Genomic DNA, 18,066 nt, shown 5'->3' with positions numbered 1-18,066 from the left:
TGTTAGGCTCCGTCCCTTGTCCCCCACCCCTCTCTGCCGCCAAGGAGGAGACTAGATTCCTGGCCTTCATTTTCTTGAGAAAAGGATAGAAATGCATGTATGCCAGTTAGCCGACCACCCCAACTAACAAAAGACCCTCGGCCTGAGTGATGTACTGCTGCGTCTGGATTCAGGTCAGGATTCTGTTCCCGACTCACCCCCAGGGAATTCGGGCCCATTCCCCGGAGCGCGGAGCGCTCCTCCGTGCTTAGGTGCTTCGGCACAGTACCGGAACCGCCCTTCCAGACTGTTTCGCTAACGACGACAGGTGTGGCTGTCTCTTTAAGCAGCCAAACTCCTGTTGCAATCGCCGCCTAGGGGATGGGTCTTTTCCGGGAGGTGGAGCCTAGGCTTGTTGCAGCGACCAATGGAAGCGCGGCATTTTCCGCGGGAGATCCGAATTTCGCGGCACGCAGTTTGGCGCTAAAAAAAAAAAAGAAGAAGGAAAAAAAGAGGCAGAGAAAGACTCAGGGACTACAGAGCGAGGCGAGAGAGAGTCGGTGCAATCGGTCCTCCTCCTACCCCGTCCGAGCGCATCACGTCTCGGTCGAGCCCGCGGGTACGCCAGAGACCCCCTAGGCGCTGCACCCTAGGCACCGAGGCCCTCAGGGGCGTGGGGCCATCGCGGGTCGCGGCCGCCCTTGGGGCGGGGCAGCCCCTGGCTGTGCCGCAGCCCCAGCCGCCGGGCGATCTCCAAGCGGAGATCTCCGAGCGCTCCTCCGCTCGGCCGCGGGCCAGGAGGGGAGGGTCCGGCCTTGCCCCGCAGGCGTCCATTGGCAGCTTCCCCGGGCCTCCGCACCATGCCGCGGGCCGTGTGAGCGGCCGCTGGCTCCGGAGTCCGCTGGTGCCCGCCGGCACGCCAGGGGAGGGGGCTCTGCGCTCACCATGTTGCGAGGGCCCCGGGCCCTGGCTCCGGCCGCTGGGCCGCCCCTGAAGGGGCTGCCCGCGATGAGCCCCACCGAACTGTGGCCGCCCGGCCTTGGCAGCCCCCAGCTCTGCCCGGTCACCACCACCACCTACTACACCTCGCTGTGCCCGCAGACTGTGCCTCCGGCCGCGGTGCCCGGCACCTGCCTCGACGCCACCCCCCACGGACCGGAGGGCCAAGCTGTGCGATGCGTGCCGGCTGGCCGGTTGCCGGTAATTCTGGGGACCCCTTCCACAACTCCCTAACCGCTTCCCCCCTATGCTTTCGGTTTGTGGTCAAGGAGGGAGAGGCGCCTGGGACCCAGTTTGAGTGAAGCAGGTGGAGTTTGGGGAGGGAAAAGGGGAGCTTTCAGTTTCCAGAACAATTCAATGCCCCCAGTGGAGAAGAGCCCTTGCTTTTCAAACTTGGGGCGAAATAACACTGGGTTGGGGGTGTGGAGATTCATCCCATCATCCCTGGTGCACTATGTGACCTTGGAGAAGTCCAGGGGGCCAACTTTGTTGTCATTCATTCATTCTTCATTCATTGTTTGGCTCAGTAACCAGTACTGGGCACCTGCTATTGTGCCAGAGCAAAGCTAGGTCTGCGGATACTGTAGGGACTTTAAAATGCGGGGTGGGGGGTGTCTTCCCAGTTGAGTATGGCTTGGACAGACTCCAAATTTTCCATCCAGCCAACTCCTTCTTAATTATGTGCCCTGAGTCCTCCCCGCCAGGCCCAGTCTTTCCTCCCAGACAGCCAGTAGCAGGTGCAAGTTGGGGGCAGCTCCCTGGGGCTCCAGTTCAGATGGACTGTTCCCTCCGTAAGCCCCCAAGCCTGTTGCCAGGGAGAGCTTGCAGTGTGGTGCACTGGGCACAGGGTGTGTTTTGTGGGAGTGGAATTCCTGGCTGGAGCCCATGAGAATCTCAACAACCATAGGGTGAGGGTGGAGTGGGAAAAGCCCTGGGGGAAGGGGGGAGGTTGGGGAGCCTGATTTCTGGTCTTAACTGCCACCAATTCACTGTGTGTCCTTGGACAGGTCTTAGCCTCAGTTTCGTTTTCCTGTAAACGTGTGTGCGCGAGCGCGTGGAGTAGCTGTGGAGCTAACTCATCTCAGGTCACTTCCAGCTGCAGGTGCTGGGTTTTGGGAGCAGGCTCCAGGGAGCGGGTGTTGGAGGTTTGCTTAGTTGTGAGCGTTGAATCAGTACAGGTAGAGGGGGTAAGACCATGCTCCTAGAGGCACCTGGTCAGACCTGTGTCAGTCAATAGGCACAGACCCCGGCCATTTCTGGATGCAGGCAGAGCCTTTAACTCCCTGCTACTGGAGTTGTGCTTGGCCCTATTCTAGGCTTTACCCTACCCAGAGCCCCTTCCTCATGTTATTTCCAGCTAGGGGGAAGAAGGCGGGAGAGCTAGTCCCATTTTATAGGTCAAGCAGTCAAGGATAACTGGGGCTGGGTCTCTGTCTTGTGTTCAGCATTTTACAGCCTAAAACAATTTTGAACCCTGTGAGGTGGATGGCAGTAGGGGGAAACAGGCTCAGAGAGGGGATGCGACCTGGCCAAGGCCATCCAGGGAGATGTACGATGCCACAGGCAGGTGGTCATCAGTCTCCTCTCTGCAGCCTTGACTTTCCCCAGCACCGCTTGACTTAGAAGCTGGGTGCATCCCGGGAAGGGGCTCAGTGGCTGGCCGAGTCTCCTCTGGCCAGCTGCGTTCAGGCGCCCAGGCGGAGTTTCAGTGACAGCTGTGGTTTTGAACTGCTTCTCTCCCAGAGGAGCCCGAGTGCATCTGTTTGTACCTCCCTCCAAGAGGGGCTCATTAATCACAGCAAGAATGGCTCCTTTTTACTGAACGCCTGTTGGGTGCCAGGCACTGCTTGGCACTCTTCACATTCGTTATCTCAGCCAAGATGCCTGGGATGAGGCATCTTACAGATGAGGAAACTGAGCAGAGACGTGGGAAGTCACTTTTTCAAGTAACAAGCTAGGAGGTGGTAGAGTCTCCTCCCATCAGACCACCCTAAAGGCCTACCGAGCCCAGCGCTCCCGCTTTCCCGTCAGTCCTCGGAGGCCTGGTGCCCCTGGCCCCGTGGGCAGGCCTTGGCCCCCTGCTTACTCATTCTGCAGGGTGTGACCTGGAGGAGCTCCAAACCCAACCCTGGGTGTGGCCGCTTGCTTTGTGGCCAGGCTGCAAAGTGCAGGGTGAGCAGGATTTGTCAGTGAGCTGCTGTTTAAAAGGACCTCAGGCACTGCCTAGGGATGGCAACCAAGCTCGATGGCAGAATGAAGGGCAGAGCCCAGGTCTCTGTGCTCTCTGTCTAGTGCTTTTCCTGCCACTCTGTGCAGAAGGCTCAGGATGGTTGTCCATTGAGCCCCTGCTCCGGCAGGTGCTGCATCGTTGTCTTCATACCTGCAGGAACCTGGGACGAGGGTGGGATTCTGCACTGTTCTCTTTTCCTTTGAATTTCTCTGTACTTCCCAAATTTCCTCTGAGAACCATGAAAGAAAGTGAACGTTCTGACGAACCACCCTGCAAGGCGGGTGGGAGGAGGAAACGCGGGCTCGGAGAGGCGAGGCTGTGTGCGGCTCCCACGCTGGGATCTGGACGTGAGGCTCCCGAGGAAGGCCTCGCGCTCGCTCCTGCCCCCACTCTCTGACAGAGGACTTGGGGCTCAGAGGCCTGGCTCCACTCCCTGCATGACCTTGGGCAAGTCACTTCCTCTCCCGTGAGCCCGTTTCCTCACCTGGCTGCCCCGAAAGGGGGCTGTGTCTGACTCTCTCACTTCTGGAGCTGCCTTAGAAAGGACCTCTGTTCTTCTCCCTGAGGACTGGCTGGGTGGCTTCGAGTTTTAACCAGGCCTTTAAGAAGCAGCCCAAGGGGTGGCCTAAGAGGGCCCAGGTCAGAGCCAACCTGGCCTCTGGGTGTGGTCCCAGACTTTTGCTCTTGGCACATGCCTGTCTTTTCAGCTGACCTCTGAACGTTTCCCCTTCGAGTGCCTCTGGTGCCTTAGTGACAGCAGCTCCCCTGAGTGCGCAAGGCGCTTTGCTGCACTGCCTCCCCGAGTCTGAGGTTGGGTGGCTTAGCCCCACTTCACGGGTAGGACGCAAGAGGTCAGCTGACTTGCTCAGCCCACCCAGCTAAGAAGTGGGGTAGGAGGGCTAGAGGGGAACCCAGGCGGGCCTGGCTCGGAGGCTGGTGCTCAGCCTCTCCCTGGTCCTCCTCCTGGGCGTGTCCTCGGCCACTTCTGTGCTGCAGGCTCAGGAACATCCATGCGCTGACCTTCCTCTGGGCAGTGCACAAAGGTGTCAGAGAGATGTCCTCGGGTGGGGGGGCACTTTGCTGCTTAGGGACTCAGAGTGCAAGATAAGGGTGAGAGTGAGAAGGGAGGGGGCTGGTGTGTGTGTGTGTGTGTGTGTGTGTGTGTGTGTGTGTATAAGTGATGGAGGCAGGTGGGTATAGCCAGGCCTTGGCCCACCAAGGAAGCCTGCTACATGGCTTTGGAATCAGACAGTCCTGGGTTCAAACCGGGTCTTCCCTTTGTCTGTGTGACCTTGGGCACGTGGCTTAGCCTCTCTGAGCCTCCACTTCTCTGCCAAAAGAGATTGCCAACACTGATGTCGCAGGATCGATGAGCACAGGACAGGCTCTTCACAGGGACTCTCTTCAAGGTCCTCCTCCGTTTCTCCCCCACTCTGCAGGTAGTGAGGTCCTTCCTGGTGTGTTCTGCCAGGTAGGGGAGGTCAGTGGGGCAGGGAGGTTCTGGGTTGCCCCACCTCTGCCTCAGGTAGAGCTCAGCCTGACTTCCCTTCTTCTCCCAGCCCTTGGCATTCCTTTTGAGGAGTGGATGAAGGATTCTGGGATCAATAACCTTGATCAGGATTGATAAAGGCCTTGGAGTTCGCCAAGTCTCGGTTACTTTAGCTGTGAAACAGGATGAATGGTGTTGGGAAGATTCGGTGAGGTGATGAGTGTTCGGGCTTGGACCAGGGTATGTGGAAGGTTTTGGCAAATGATTGGGCCTTTCTCTAGAGACAAGATGGGGCCAGAGCAGGCCATCTTCTCTAGAATCTAGGATGTCACCAGCTGGGAGGTTAGAAAAGGAATATTCCAGGGAGACTTCAAGAGGAACGAACAGAGAGGCATTTGGACCATGTCCACATCTGGGTAGGTGTAGAGGAGAGAAATATTTGTAGGCTCCTCAAATCAAGGAGCAGTGCCCTTCAAATCAATCCAGGAAGACTTCCTGGAGGAGGTGTGTATGTGTGTGTGGGGGGGGGCAGCACAGAGGGGAGTGTAGAGCAAGAACTGTCCTCGCCTCCCACACCTGCCAGCCCAGCTGTGCTCAGAAGCGGTTAGAACTCTCAGCCCTGCCGAGCATGACTTCATACCAAAGGTTAAAATAGGCCTCTCTGTCCCAACCAGGGTAGGGGTGACTGGTTGGGACAGAAAGTAGGAAGAAAATAGGCCCGGTGACCCCCAGAAGTGTGTGCCAAGGAAGAGGCTGAGATTGGATTTTAAAGTAGGGACGCTGCATTTCCTGAACGTCCACCGTGTGCTGAGCCACACACAGGCTGAGCACCCTGCAGAGGTTATCTTGAATTCTTACAGTGGCCCCTTGGTGGAGGTGTTTTTCTGCCCCATTTTACAGAGGGGGAAACAGGTTCCTGGTTGTGGGGCATTTCTCCGAGTCGAGTCGTGTGTGCCTGTGAAGGAGCTGGGAGGTGCAAGCCCAGCTCTCTGGCTCCAGCGCCCCAGTGCCCCAGTGCCCTCGCCCTGCCCCTGCCCAACCCTAACCGGGAGCGAGGCCCCTTCCGGGCCAGCGCAGCTTCTGGGCCTAACTGGGGCTGGGCGGCAATGGGGTGTAGAGGAGCAGATGGGTCTGTGGTTTGATTTCCCCAGCAGGTGTTTCCCAAGCTTGGCGGGAACAGGGAGGGGGAGCAGGGGGACCTCAGCTGCTTGTCCTTAAGACACAGGGGAAGGATTCATTGTCTGCCCCTCTCCGCAAAGAAAGAATGGCAAGTGGAGTCTATTCAGGGGGCCCCAGAGCCCTTGAGCTGGAGTCCAGACATCGGGGTGGGGGATGTTTGCACTGCTTCCCGATGTGGGCACCTCCCTGGGTTGTGGCAGCAATCCAGGAAGTCCCCTGGGGCTGGGCGGATGCCCAGCCCCACCCTGATAAGGGCCAGCTGTGGGGCCGTGATGGGCACCCAGTCTGGCTGGGCCAGCTGCTTGGCGGGGCGATGGGGGGGGCTCGCCCCAGTCTGATGTGGTTTAGGAACCACCCACTCCTTCCTGCATCGTCCTCTGTGCATAGGGGGAGGGGGCAGATGTGGAAGTGACCTTGTAGCCTGTTATTGAGGAACCCCGAGCTTGTGGCCAGGCTGACTTTGGTAGGGTCTCCACGTGCCTGGGCCTCGGAGGATGCGAGTGTCGTGTGCCTCTCAGGAAATAGGGCTTCCTTCCCCTGAAAGGTCACTTGTCCGGTCACTGACATTTCCTCACCAAGTACACTGGGGTTCCACCAGGACTGGGGGTAAACTGAGGCAGGAAGCAGCAGCTGGTGTCCTCAGTACTTTGGCCCCAGGTTGGGGAAAGGCTGAAGGGGGAATGATTCTCAAACTCTGCCTCTCTCTCTCTCTCTCTCCAAGGCCAAAAGGAAGCTGGACCTGGAGGGGATCGGGAGGCCCGCGGTGCTGGAATTCCAGACCCCCAAGGGGAAGCACATTAGAGTGGATGGCCTCCCCAGCCCTAAAAGTAAGTGGCACTGATGGGGCACCTGGGGGCAGGAGAGTAGGGGCGGGGTGGGCAGGGGCCCAGGGCAGCAGCCCTGCCCAGATTGGCAGGAGTAACATTGGTAGCAGACTTCCTGGTGCGTGAAACAGTTTGCTGTGTGCTCTGCCCCTGGATCCCGCCAGGCAGGTAGGGTTACCCGCCTTGGGCTGATGGAGCGACTTGAGACCTAGCGCTTGAGTGCCTTGCCCAAGGCGACACTGCTGGCAGGTGGAGACGGGACTGTGGCCCCGTCTTGTACTGCCTCTCCCGCACCTGTGCCCTCAGGGGCCGGACAGGACGACCGACGACTTATTTGGGAGCTTACTGTTTTTAAAGTTTCTTAGTCCAATCTGACCTTTTCTCAGAGAGAGAACCCAGCTCGGAGAGGAGCAGGTTCTCCCTCCTGCATGCAGACAGAGAGCTAACTGAGAGGTTCAAGGGGAAGTGAAGCCGGGATTAATCCAGCTCATGCCACCTCCGAGTGTTTTTAAGACCCAGAGGCCACCCAGGCAGTGACTTCCTAAAGCTAAGTCCCAGAGATGTTCCGCCTTAGTATTTGCAGTCATCCTGGTTAGGGTGGGAGTTTCAGCACCTGTGTTAAGAGGGAATGCTAATTTGGGGGGTCAGAGACCCAGTAGAGAAGGTATGTGACTGGGTGGGAAGCACGAGGGTCGGCAGCCTGGGGGTTCAGGCAGAGCTGTGCCCAGACCCGACCGGCCATTCCTCCTCCATGAACCTTAGCTGTCTCATCTGTAAAACGAGGTACAGCTAAATCGGGAGCAGCACGAGAGCATCCTTTCTTATTGATGCTCAGAGCTCTTTATTGAAGGATCCTAAGTGCATTGATCAATTAGTAATGCCTGCCCTGGGTGCAAAAGTTAAAAAAGCAACCTGTGTGCCAAATACTTGTCATCTGTATGTGAAGGGATCCTAAGGTCCCCTTCTAGAGGAATCTGAGACTCTCTAAAACTCAGTTTCCTGAACTAGTTTGGACACTAACTTGCTGTATGACTTGCAAGTCACTCGATTGCAAAAGTCCCCTTGTGGTTCAAGATGCTGCAGCTGAGATGTGGTCTTGTGACATCAGCTTCATTAACAAAGGGACCTTTTCATGAACCTGCCCCACTGGAGCACATAGAAAGAAAAGGCAGGTCTGTAAGAATGTTCTCAAACCCAAGCTTGGCATTCGCTCCCTATCCTAACTCCACATTGCTGACATGACAGGCGGGATAGGACAATGGTTAAGAAGGGAGGCTTACGTTTACACTGTCTGGGTATAAACCCCAGCTTTGCCACTTTCTAGCCGAGCGAGGTGAGCATGCTACTTAACCTGTCCATGCCTCAGTATACCCATCTCTAAAATGGGGGTGGTCATGCATCACATTTTTAGAATGTTGTAGGGGTTACATTTGTTGTATATGGAAAGTGCGTAGCACAGTGACCTACGCTCAGTATGCATTTGTCCTTGTCATCAGTGGTGGTGGTGATGTGGGCTGCCCTAAGCTGTGATGGACAGGTGCTCTGTACCAGGGGTTAGGATGCTTGGTTTGAGCCCTGACATTGCCCTTGACTATGAGACCTTAGCAAATCACTTTCCCCCTTTAGGTATGAGGCTCCATTTTTGGACAATGGCAGTGAGTGACCCCCGCCCCCCCCCGCCTCACAGTGCTCTGTAGCTGGAGAGTGGGGGCTCTTGTGAGGGCTGGTACTGAATGGGTCCAGGCCCATGAAGGAGCTCCCCAGGCCGGCCTTCTCTCAGCACTGACTGCGCCCCTTTCCTCCTCAGCACCCAAGTCCCCCGGGGAGAAGACTCGGTATGACACGTCACTGGGGCTGCTCACCAAGAAGTTCATTTACCTCCTGAGCGAGTCCAAGGACGGGGTCCTGGACCTGAACTGGGCTGCCGAGGTGCTGGACGTGCAGAAGCGGCGCATCTATGACATCACCAACGTGCTGGAGGGCATCCAGCTCATCCGCAAGAAGGCTAAGAACAACATCCAGTGGGTGTGAGTGCCTGGGCTGGGGCTGGGGGCACCTATGGGTGCAGGTGCTGCGGGTGGAACCAGGAGCAGTACCCAGTGGGTGTTGAAGTCGGGGGTGGGGCCGAGAGCAACACCCAATGGGCACAAGTGGTCGGAGCGGACCAGGAGTACATCCACCAGGCTTATAAGCTGGGGGCGGAGCCAGGGTACCTAAGGCTGGAGCGGAAGAGCAGGTGTACATGCCGGAGCAGTGCTGGGAGAGCATGGCAGGGCAGGGTGGAGGAGGCTTTTTAGGGGTGTAAAGGCCTAAGAGGACTGTGTCCTCTTGAGTCAGAGACCCCAAGATTTCCCTCTTGTAGTGTAGGAAAGTCCCCTGGTTGCTGAGCGGTAATAACCTAGGCTCCTTGCAGCTCAGAGACATGACTCCAGGCTCCTCTCCTCACTTCCACAAGGTCTTAAAGAGCAGACCTGCAGCCTCCAGCCTGAATCCTAAGAGAACCAGGCAGGGGGGTCAGGACTGAAGTCATTCTAGCTCCCTGCCATTTGGGGGAGGCTGGGGCATAGGGTGGACAGAGTTGAAAGCCTCCCACAAGTGAGGTCACACTCTGATTTATTTCTTTTCCCTAGCCCAGCCCCCTAACGCCGAGGTTCGATCTCTGGCGGCTCCCTGGGAGCTGATTTGCGCAGCCCAGGAGCACCACTGTAGACCATGTGAACGGCCTCATCCTGGGGCCGTGCACCCTCTGTGCGGCTGTGCCCAGCAGCCCTCGGGTTGGGGCCCCTGGGTGTGGACTGAGACTGACACTGGGGGGCTGCTCTGTTACCAGAGGCAGGGGAATATTTGAAGACCCCACTGGGCCCAGGAAGCAGCAGCAGCTGGGGCAGGAGCTGCAGGAGCTGATGAGCACGGAGCAGGCCTTGGACCAGCTCATCCAGAGCTGCTCTCTGAACTTCAAGCAGCTGACCGAGGACAAGGCCAACAAGAAATATCCTCTTTGGTTGGGAGAAGGCTGTCGGGGAGTGGGGAGGGGACCTGCGGCACGCTCACGTCTATCCAGAGTTGGTGCAGTGCCCCGCTCAGGGCCTGGCGTATCCGAGTTTTCCTTTCTGGGTGGCTTCTCCTCTTGGTTCTACTAAAGTGACTTTCTCATAGTCAAAGTAAGACAAGTGCATTTCTTTAAATTTGCAAAGTGACAAAAAGAAAGAAATAGCTTCCACTGCAACATAGCCATTGTTCTTGAACCTTCCATGGGCTATGTTTTTTGTTTTTTTAAAGAAGTTATTTCTTTTTAGATGGAGGGGAAGGGAGGGAGAGACACATCGATGTGGTGATGCCTCTCCTGCCCCCGCACCCCCCATACTGTGGACCTGGCACACATTTAGATCCATTCCAGATTTCTGCTTTTATGAGGCAATACAACGATGGATGCCTTTGTATATAGAACATTTCCCTGTCTTTTTACGTATTTCCCTAGGTCAGATACCTAGGACAGAAATGATGATGTCACAGAACATGGACTTTGTTAGGGCTTTTTATATGTTTTTCCCCAAACAGTTTCACCATCTAATTGTCCTGTTTTTTTTTAAAGATTTCATTTATTTTCAGAGAGGGGAAGGGAGGGAGAGAAAAAGGAGAGAAACATCAATGTGTGGTTACCTTTTGCATGCCCTCCCCACTGAGGACCTGGCCCACAACCCAGGCGCTGATGGGAATCGAACTGGCAACCCTTTGGTTCACAGGCCAGTACTCAATCCACTGAGCCATACCAGCCAGGGCCTAATTGTTTTTTTGTATATAACCTTGTATATTTGGAAGGTTGCTAGGCATTGTGAGAAATTTAAAGAAATAAGACATGTCTTCCTGCCTTCTTTAGTTTGAGAGATAAAGCCTTTATATAAAAAACTGATAAAAGACCTGGCTGGTGTAGCTCAGTGGATTGAGCATGGGCTGTGAACCAAAGTGTCACAGGTTCGATTCCCAGCAAGGGTACATGCCTGGGTTGCAGGCTATGGCCCCCAGCAACTGCACATTGATGTTTCTCTCTCTCTTTCTTCCTCCCTTCCCTCTCTAAAAATAAATAAATAAAATCTTAAAAGTGATAAAAGGCAGCATTTAAAAAAATGATTTATACCTTTGTTTGCTTTCTAAGAGATCCAAAGTAGCTTATAATATTGACAGGACAGGTTACAGTTTGGGGTTGTTTCTAAGCCACAGAAGGCATGAGGGAAAGTGTTCAAAGACTTAGGAGAGGGGGTGGGATCCCTGCCTGTGGGCTGAGGGTGTGGATTTTAACTTCCCTTGACTCTGCTGCCCCCTACACTGGCCTATGTGACTTACCAGGACATCCGTGCGATTGGCACCTTTAAGGAACAGACGGTGATCGCCGTCAAGGCCCCTCCGCAGACCAGGCTGGAAGTGCCCGACAAGAGTGAGGTGAGCAGGGAGCATTTGGTGGACAGCAGTGTCAGGGGGGTCCTGGGCAGCGCTGCAGGCTCTGGCCCTGGCCCTGGCCCTGCCCAGCCCCCTGCTCCCCCAGGCCTTGCTAGCACCCACGGCAAGCCCTGAGCTGGGGCAGAAGTGACGGAAGCTGGAAAGGGCGACACATTGTGGCCTGAGGAAAACCGCTGCTTCTGGTTGCTCTCTGCGTCCCACCAGCCCCTGCGTGCCTGCACACACGCACACGTGTGACCACACACAGCAGTGGTAGCGCTCACAATAATCTTCTCATGCTAACCACGCTGTTCTGCATTAAAGACCGAAATTCTTAACGCTCCCTGTGAGGCCCTCTGCACTCTGACCTCATCAGCCTCCACGCACGCGCTGCCCCTCGTCTTTGCTTCAGCCACCCGCCTGCCTGCGGGTTCCCCACCGCTGTAAGCTTGTCCCAGTGCAGGACTTCACACATGCTGTTCCCTCCAGCTGAAATACTCTTCCCTCTCTCCCCCTGGTTTACTGCCATTGAGCCTACAAGTCTCAACTCAAACATCACTTCCACCTAGAAGCCTTCCCTGATCACCCCCAGAATTCATAACCACCTGTGCTTTCCCACCACCCCTAACCTCCATGCGCCAGAATATCTTGGTGCTTACATGACAGTGTTCTGTTTTGTCCGTTAGAGTGCGCACTCCAGAAAAAGTGCGTTCCCCTCCTGTGACACCCCAACCCAGACCCTCATAAGGGCTCAAGAAATAATTTGTTTAATGGAAGAACAGGAGGATAAATAAGGCCCTGCCTTTACCACCCAGAGGAGCTCAGAACCTAAAAGACGCAAGCAAGCATTGGGTCGTAGCCTGGAGATGGGCTTTGAGGGCCGGGAGGAAGGAGAGTTGGGGGAAGCAGCCATCGGCGGTGACAGTTAAACTGGGTCCTAAAGAATGAAGGGGATTTTTGAAAATCAAGTCCCTTATTTACATATAGTTGGTATACAGTATTGTATCAGTTTCGGGTGTACAATATACTGACTCAACATTTGTACACCTTACAATGTGATCGCCACACTAAGCTTAGTAATCGCCTGTCACTGTGCAAACCTGTCTCAATATCATTGCGCAGGATTCTTGCCAGGTGGAGTGGGGGAGGAGGGTGCTGCGTGAGCCCCGGCCTGGAGAGCTGAGTGCGTGCCAGAATGGCACGCGAGTGCCGAAATGGCACATGTGTGCAGTCAGCTGTGGTGGAAGCTGCTGGTATGTGGTAGACAAGAGGCAGGGATGGGAAAGCCGTGTGTCAGGACTCCTGGTTACAAGTGGCAGAAAGACAAGTCAAGCTGGCTTCAGGGAGGGGGAAGCGGGGCTGAGTGACAGATCGGGGGCAGGATGTGGAAGCTGCAGGCCAGGCTTGCTGCAGGGGCTCGCCTATGACTCCTCCTCACCCTCTCCATCTCACTGTGTCGTTTTCTGCGCTGACTCTGTTCCCAGGTGGGCTCCCCCCTTGTGGCAAAGATAGCCTTCATGATACCAGCTGGGCAACCCCAATGGGAAGGGAGCTTCTGTTGCCAGGCCGTGGGCCTCATGCTGGTTGGGCTGGCCTGAGTCACGTGCCATCCTGCACCAGTCACTGTCCCTCGGACTTTCTCGTCCTGCATCCCAAGCTCACCCATTGGAGCTTGAGAGTGGGGATATAGGTATTTCCCAAAGGAAAATCCAGGCATTCTCCCTGAAAGAAGGGGGCCTGGGGGCTGGGCAGGTGGAAGCAGCAGATGTCACCACAGGCCAGGCGGAGCAGGCCTCCGTGCCCAGCTCAGGACTTGAGCTTGCTCTCATGAATGGTGGGAGCCACGTGTGTGTGTCCATGTACACTGACCCCTGAGTAAGTGTCCAGCTGCCCAGAGCCATGGCCTGGCTTCTCTTCCTCCTCCAGGAGAACCTGCAGATATACCTGAAGAGCACACAGGGGCCCATCGAAGTCTACCTGTGCCCGGAGGAGATGCAGGAACCAGACAGCCCTGCCAAGGAGCCCATCCCCTCCACGTCCACCCTCAGCCCCAGCCCTGACTCTGCCCAGCCCAGCAGCAGCACCAACCCCTGCATTCTGGAACCCACGGCCTCCCCAGGTAGGGCCCTCTGTCCAGGGGAATAGGAGGTGGGGAGAGCCACTGGCCAAGGTTGGGTGGAAGTTTCCTCTTCCACATCACCATTTGTTGGGTATTGACCTTGTACCCAGCGGCAGGGGATACAGTCCTCCCCCTGTGTGTGCATTGCACTCTACACGCCATAAAGCACGTGTGCATTGCTGTCTCATTGGCAGGCTGATCCTGCTTCAGGGCAGTGGGGGGCCTGGGTCTGAATCCCAGCTCTTCCACTTACCAGCTACGTGATCTTGGACAACGTATATAACCTCTCTTTGCCTCAATTTCCTCGTCTGTAAGTTGGGCCTAGAAATTAACGGTATTCGCTGCATGGGTTGCTGTGAGAGTTAAATGAGTGAACACACGAAAGCACTCAGAACTGTGCCTGGCAGTGAGTGCTAGCTGTCGTTACCATGATTATTGCCACCACTGCCGGTCCTGCTGCTTCTGTGACAGCTACCGAGAACAGAGCTTCTGGTGCTCAGTAAGCCCACAGGAAGTGGAAACTATATATATATATTTTTTTGAGGAAGGCTCAGCGCTTTCTTGGACGATAATAACTAAGGTTTTTGAACCATGACTCTGCCAGGTACACCCATTTTCACGTTACTCCTCACAGCAATTCTTGAGGGGGGTTTTGTATTCCCAGGGTAGACATAATCCACCGAGGCAGAGAGGTGACGTGGCCTGCCCAAGGTCTCTTGGCTGGGAGATGACACAGCTGGGTCCTGAGCCTTGGTCTCCACCTCCCCAGCCCAGCGCTGTCTCCGCGAGAAACAGAACACATCAGGCAGGGGATCCTGGGCTGGGAAGTGGACGGTCCAGCCAAAAGCTGGCTACGCCTCATAGGAAGTAGAATGAGGCAGCTGCCAGGGGGCAAGGAGGTGGGAGAGGTTCCCGAGGCCTTTCCAGGGAGGGTGGGGGTCTGGAAGGAGTGGGAGCGGGGACCTGCAAAGGCCCCTCCACCAGCATGGTTTTTGCTCTTTGCTGGGATCACACTTCAGGTCACATTGGCAGGATTCTCGAGGCTGCGCAGGCCAGTGTTCCACTCTGTGTGTTTTAGCAGCAGAATTTCCTTAAGTAGAACCCCAGTGTGTAGACGAATGCAGAGCCCTGGCTGGTGTGGCTCAGTGGATTGAGTGCCGGCCTGCGAACCAAAAGTACACTGGTTCGATTCCCAGTTAGGGCACATGCCTGGGTTGCGGGCTGGGGGTCCCCAATGGGAGTGTGTGTGAGAGGCAACCAATTGTTTGTATCTCTTACATGTTGGCTGTTTCTCTCTCTCCTTTCCCTGTTCTCTAAACATAAATAAATAAAATCTTAAAACAAAAGAACAAAACAAATGCAGAGCCAGAACTGGTCTGGTGGAAGAGGTGTGTTTGGGAGGGTCTATAGAATACAGATTGGATTCTGTGTCTTTATGTGACTCAAGGATTGACATGCTGCTGCCTGCAGGCCAAATGCGGCCTGTTTTTATACGGTTCACAAGCTAAGAATGGTTTTCACATTGTGCGAGTTGTAGGGGGAAATAGAAAAGAAAGCGACTGTGACAAGAGACCATAAGTGTTCTGCAAAACCAAAAATACTACAGGCCTTGTACAGAAGTTTCCTGACCCCTGATCTAACGCAGCCCTTCATTTTGCATGTGAATAAAAGAAGCCCAGAGAGGGCAAGTGACTTCTCTAAGGTCACACAGCAAGTTGGTGGTGGAGCTTGGGCAACAGCCCAGACTCCCAGCTCTTCTCCAGTGATCTCCCCTGTGTCCTGGCCTGGTCTGGGGACCAGGGATGCTCCCCGCACCAGCCATCTGTCCCTCTGGGCACCTCCCAGTGCCTATCTCCCACTCCAGGCCCATGCCCCACCCTGTTCTCACTCCACTGTCAACAAGTACACAGCTCTCCAGAGTTCGAACCACTTTCACTTCAGTTGTCCTAGGAGACCATCCTTGCAGGCCCTGACATTCCGAGGTAAACCTAAATGTGGCTGATGGCACAGAGGTTAAAATCGGGGGACTCGCCTGCACCTCCCCTCCCCTGCCTTGGGGACGGTGGCTGAGTCACTTGAGCCCCTCAGAGCCTGCTCCCGCACTCATAACCCCTCCTGACCATTGGGTGGGTTATGGAGATGACACAGCGTGAATGTGATTTTTGAAAAACCTTATGTGAACTGAGCACCTACTATGCCCAGTTTGGGAGCCACAGAAGTGAACATGAGCCACTCGGTGTGGTGAGGCACAGACATTTTTACAAAGAGCAATTCTCTTCAGGATGCGATAAGCTCTAGGACAGGGAGAGCCAGGCCCGGCCTGCAGCGGAGGCCTTCACAGGTTATCCCAGCTGCTGCCCTGTGCAGCTCACCGAGGCGGGTCCTCACTTTTCCTTGTGGTGAAACGGAGGTGCCGGGTCCCACAGCCGGTGAGGTGGGGCTGGGATCCGAGCCCACGCCCTCCCTGCTCCCGAGCCCGGGGCCTCTCACTCTGACACCTGCAGGCCCCTGCAGCACAGCAAACAAACATTTGTGCTTTGTTTCTTTCGTCTGAATACATTGGACTTCTTTGAGCTCCAGTTTCCCCATCTGTAAATAGGGGTAACAACACTGACACTTGAGTGTCCGTGGAGGTGACACCTGCCCGTCCTTGCAAGCAGAGCTGGGTCCCGTAAGCCCCTGGTGAACGGGAGCCATCATAACTGCTGGCAGGGCAGCGACAGACCCAGTATGGGGTTTCTGCACGCCAGCGAGCTTCACCCGCACTGAGCGTGTCACCCTCTCCGCCACCCTCTGAGGTCTGTGTCACCACCCCCGCTTAGAGGCGAGGAAACGGGGACTCAGCCACGTGAAGTCTCTTCCCCACAGGCAGTAGGCATGCCGGCACGGTTGCACCTCCAAAGCAATGCCTGCCTGGGCCTTAAGGAGTGACTCGAGTGGTGAGAGTGCAGGCTTCGGGGTGCGCCTGACAGGGGACTCCTGGGCCCTGCTCCACATCTCTGAGTGGCAGATCGCCTTCTTACCTCTACGTGAATGTGGACTTGGCATCTGAGGGCTAGCGGATGGCCAGTGTAGCTAGCGTGGTTGAGCGTGGACTATGGGAGGGAGGTAGACAGGGGCCCGATCGAACTGGGCCTCTCAGCCCTCGTCAGCATGTCATTCTAAGTCCTTTTATTTAAAAAAGAAAAACGTATTTATTTCCTTTTCAGAGAGAAGGGAAGGGAGGGAGAAGGAGAGGGAAAGAAACTTTGATCAGTTGCCTCTCACACGCCCCCTGCTGGGGACCTGGTCCTCACTGGGAATCAAACTGACCACCTTCTGGTTCACAGGCTGGTTGGTGCTCAGTCCACTGAGCCACACCAGCCAGGTCTCTAAGTTCTTTTTATATCAGAGCACAGAGGGCAAGGGACAAGAGCTGGAGAGAGGTGGCTGGTCAGGAGCGGTATGGGTGAGGGAGGAGTGGGCAGCTTGGAGAACACACCTGGTCGTGGAGAAGAGCTTGCTGCTGGGTTGGATGCAGGGGAAATGGGCAGGATCCCAGGATTCTTGGGCCTTCCGGCCTCGTGCACCGAGTGGGCGGTGGTTCATTCGTTATGACAGTGAGCACAGGCCACTCTTGAGACACTCTGCTCCACAAGAGGGCCGTCACATGGGCTGGCGACTGGAGAGTCGTGAGATGGGGGAGGAGGAGGCTTCGTTAAAGATGGCGTTATCAGATCTGTCCAGGTGTGGACGGGGATGATCTGGTAGAGCGAGAGGAGCTGATGATGCAGGAAAAAGGGAAGAGGACTTCAGGGACATCACAGTGAGAGAGGGCGGGTTCTGAGAGCAGGAGACCCCACCCACTGGGAGAGGACAGGGGAGCGTGTGGGGGAAGGAGGGCAGTTGCTGGGGCTGGTGCCGGGAAGGGGGCCCTGTGCCACTCGGCTTGCGGCAGGGCGGGAGAGAAGAGAAGGGCACGCAGGCATCCAGAGAGCTGGAGGGCTGCTCCGGTGCTCTGGGGCCTGGCCGGAGGCCTCTGGGCACCAGGCCAGGCTTGACCCTCGTCTGTTTGTCCCCAGGACCATCGCTGACTTCCCAGCAGGACAGTGTCCTGCCCCCGCCGCTGCCAGCACCCCTTGTCCCGCTGGAGGCCACCGACAGCATGCTGGAGCTGCCACACCCGCTCCTGCAGCAGACCGAGGACCAGTTCCTGTCCCCAGCCCTGACGGACGGCTCGCCTCTGATCAGCCTCTCTCCGCCCTTGGACCAGGACGACTACCTGTGGGGCCTGGACGGGGGCGAGGGCATCAGCGACCTGTTTGACTTCTATGACTTCGGGGACCTGCTGATTAACTGAGTGACCCTGCCCGCCCCCAGCACCCCGTCACTGTCTCTACCTCCTTGCGGACAGACTGACAGTCCCTCTGCCTGCACTGGGACACTGGCCACAAGGTGTTACCCTCTGAGCGTGGGGGTCTCCTCTCCTTTGTGCCCCTGCCCCCGCGCCAGCCGAGGTTGCCTGGGAGGGTCCTGGAGGGTGTGCCAGGGGTTGAGTCTGTCCCTCCTGGTGGAAGCTGGGCCCGAGAAGGCCCAGTTAGCCTTCTGACCTCCCACGTGAAGGGCCGCAGATGAGGTGACCGGGTCTGGGGAGAGGCCTTGCCACGGCCCTCTGAGGGGTGATTAGGGCCCTCCGTTTATCGGAAAGCACTTGATGCCTCGTGTATTTATTTCAGGTTGAGTTGAGTTTGTGTGTCTTCCCCGAGTTTTAGCAGGGACATGTTCTGGTCAGACTCCTCAGGCAGGCCCACACCGACTGCTGTCCAAGGGCAGC

At 56.2% G+C, this 18,066-nt stretch overlaps 1 protein-coding gene across 1 annotated transcript; it reads left to right on the top strand.

Moving 5' to 3' along the window:
* The first annotated feature begins 609 nt into the window (after positions 1-609).
* On the top strand, positions 610-17,945 carry E2F2 (E2F transcription factor 2). The gene is made up of 7 exons (XM_028512418.2): positions 610-1,179; positions 6,598-6,703; positions 8,508-8,727; positions 9,531-9,689; positions 11,023-11,137; positions 13,061-13,253; positions 17,315-17,945. The coding sequence occupies exons 1-7, from the start codon at positions 925-927 to the stop codon at positions 17,590-17,592; spliced, it is 1,326 nt and encodes a 441-aa protein (XP_028368219.1). The 5' UTR covers positions 610-924; the 3' UTR covers positions 17,593-17,945.
* Positions 17,946-18,066: the final 121 nt, after the last annotated feature.

This window comes from Phyllostomus discolor, chromosome 5, assembly GCF_004126475.2.
Source record: "Phyllostomus discolor isolate MPI-MPIP mPhyDis1 chromosome 5, mPhyDis1.pri.v3, whole genome shotgun sequence".
NCBI classification, from domain to species: Eukaryota; Metazoa; Chordata; class Mammalia; order Chiroptera; family Phyllostomidae; genus Phyllostomus; species Phyllostomus discolor.
The sequence above is the reverse complement of the archived record's forward strand: the minus strand, read 5'-3'. Positions and strand labels throughout refer to the sequence as shown.

Excerpts from the sequence above, each read along its gene's own strand:
- E2F2 (XM_028512418.2), top strand. The coding sequence starts at position 925 with ATGTTGCGAGGGCCCCGGGCCCTGGCTCCGGCCGCTGGGCCGCCCCTG. Across the intron at positions 6,704-8,507 it reads TGGCCTCCCCAGCCCTAAAA|CACCCAAGTCCCCCGGGGAG; the intron begins GTAAGTGGCACT and ends TTTCCTCCTCAG. Across the intron at positions 11,138-13,060 it reads AAGTGCCCGACAAGAGTGAG|GAGAACCTGCAGATATACCT; the intron begins GTGAGCAGGGAG and ends TTCCTCCTCCAG.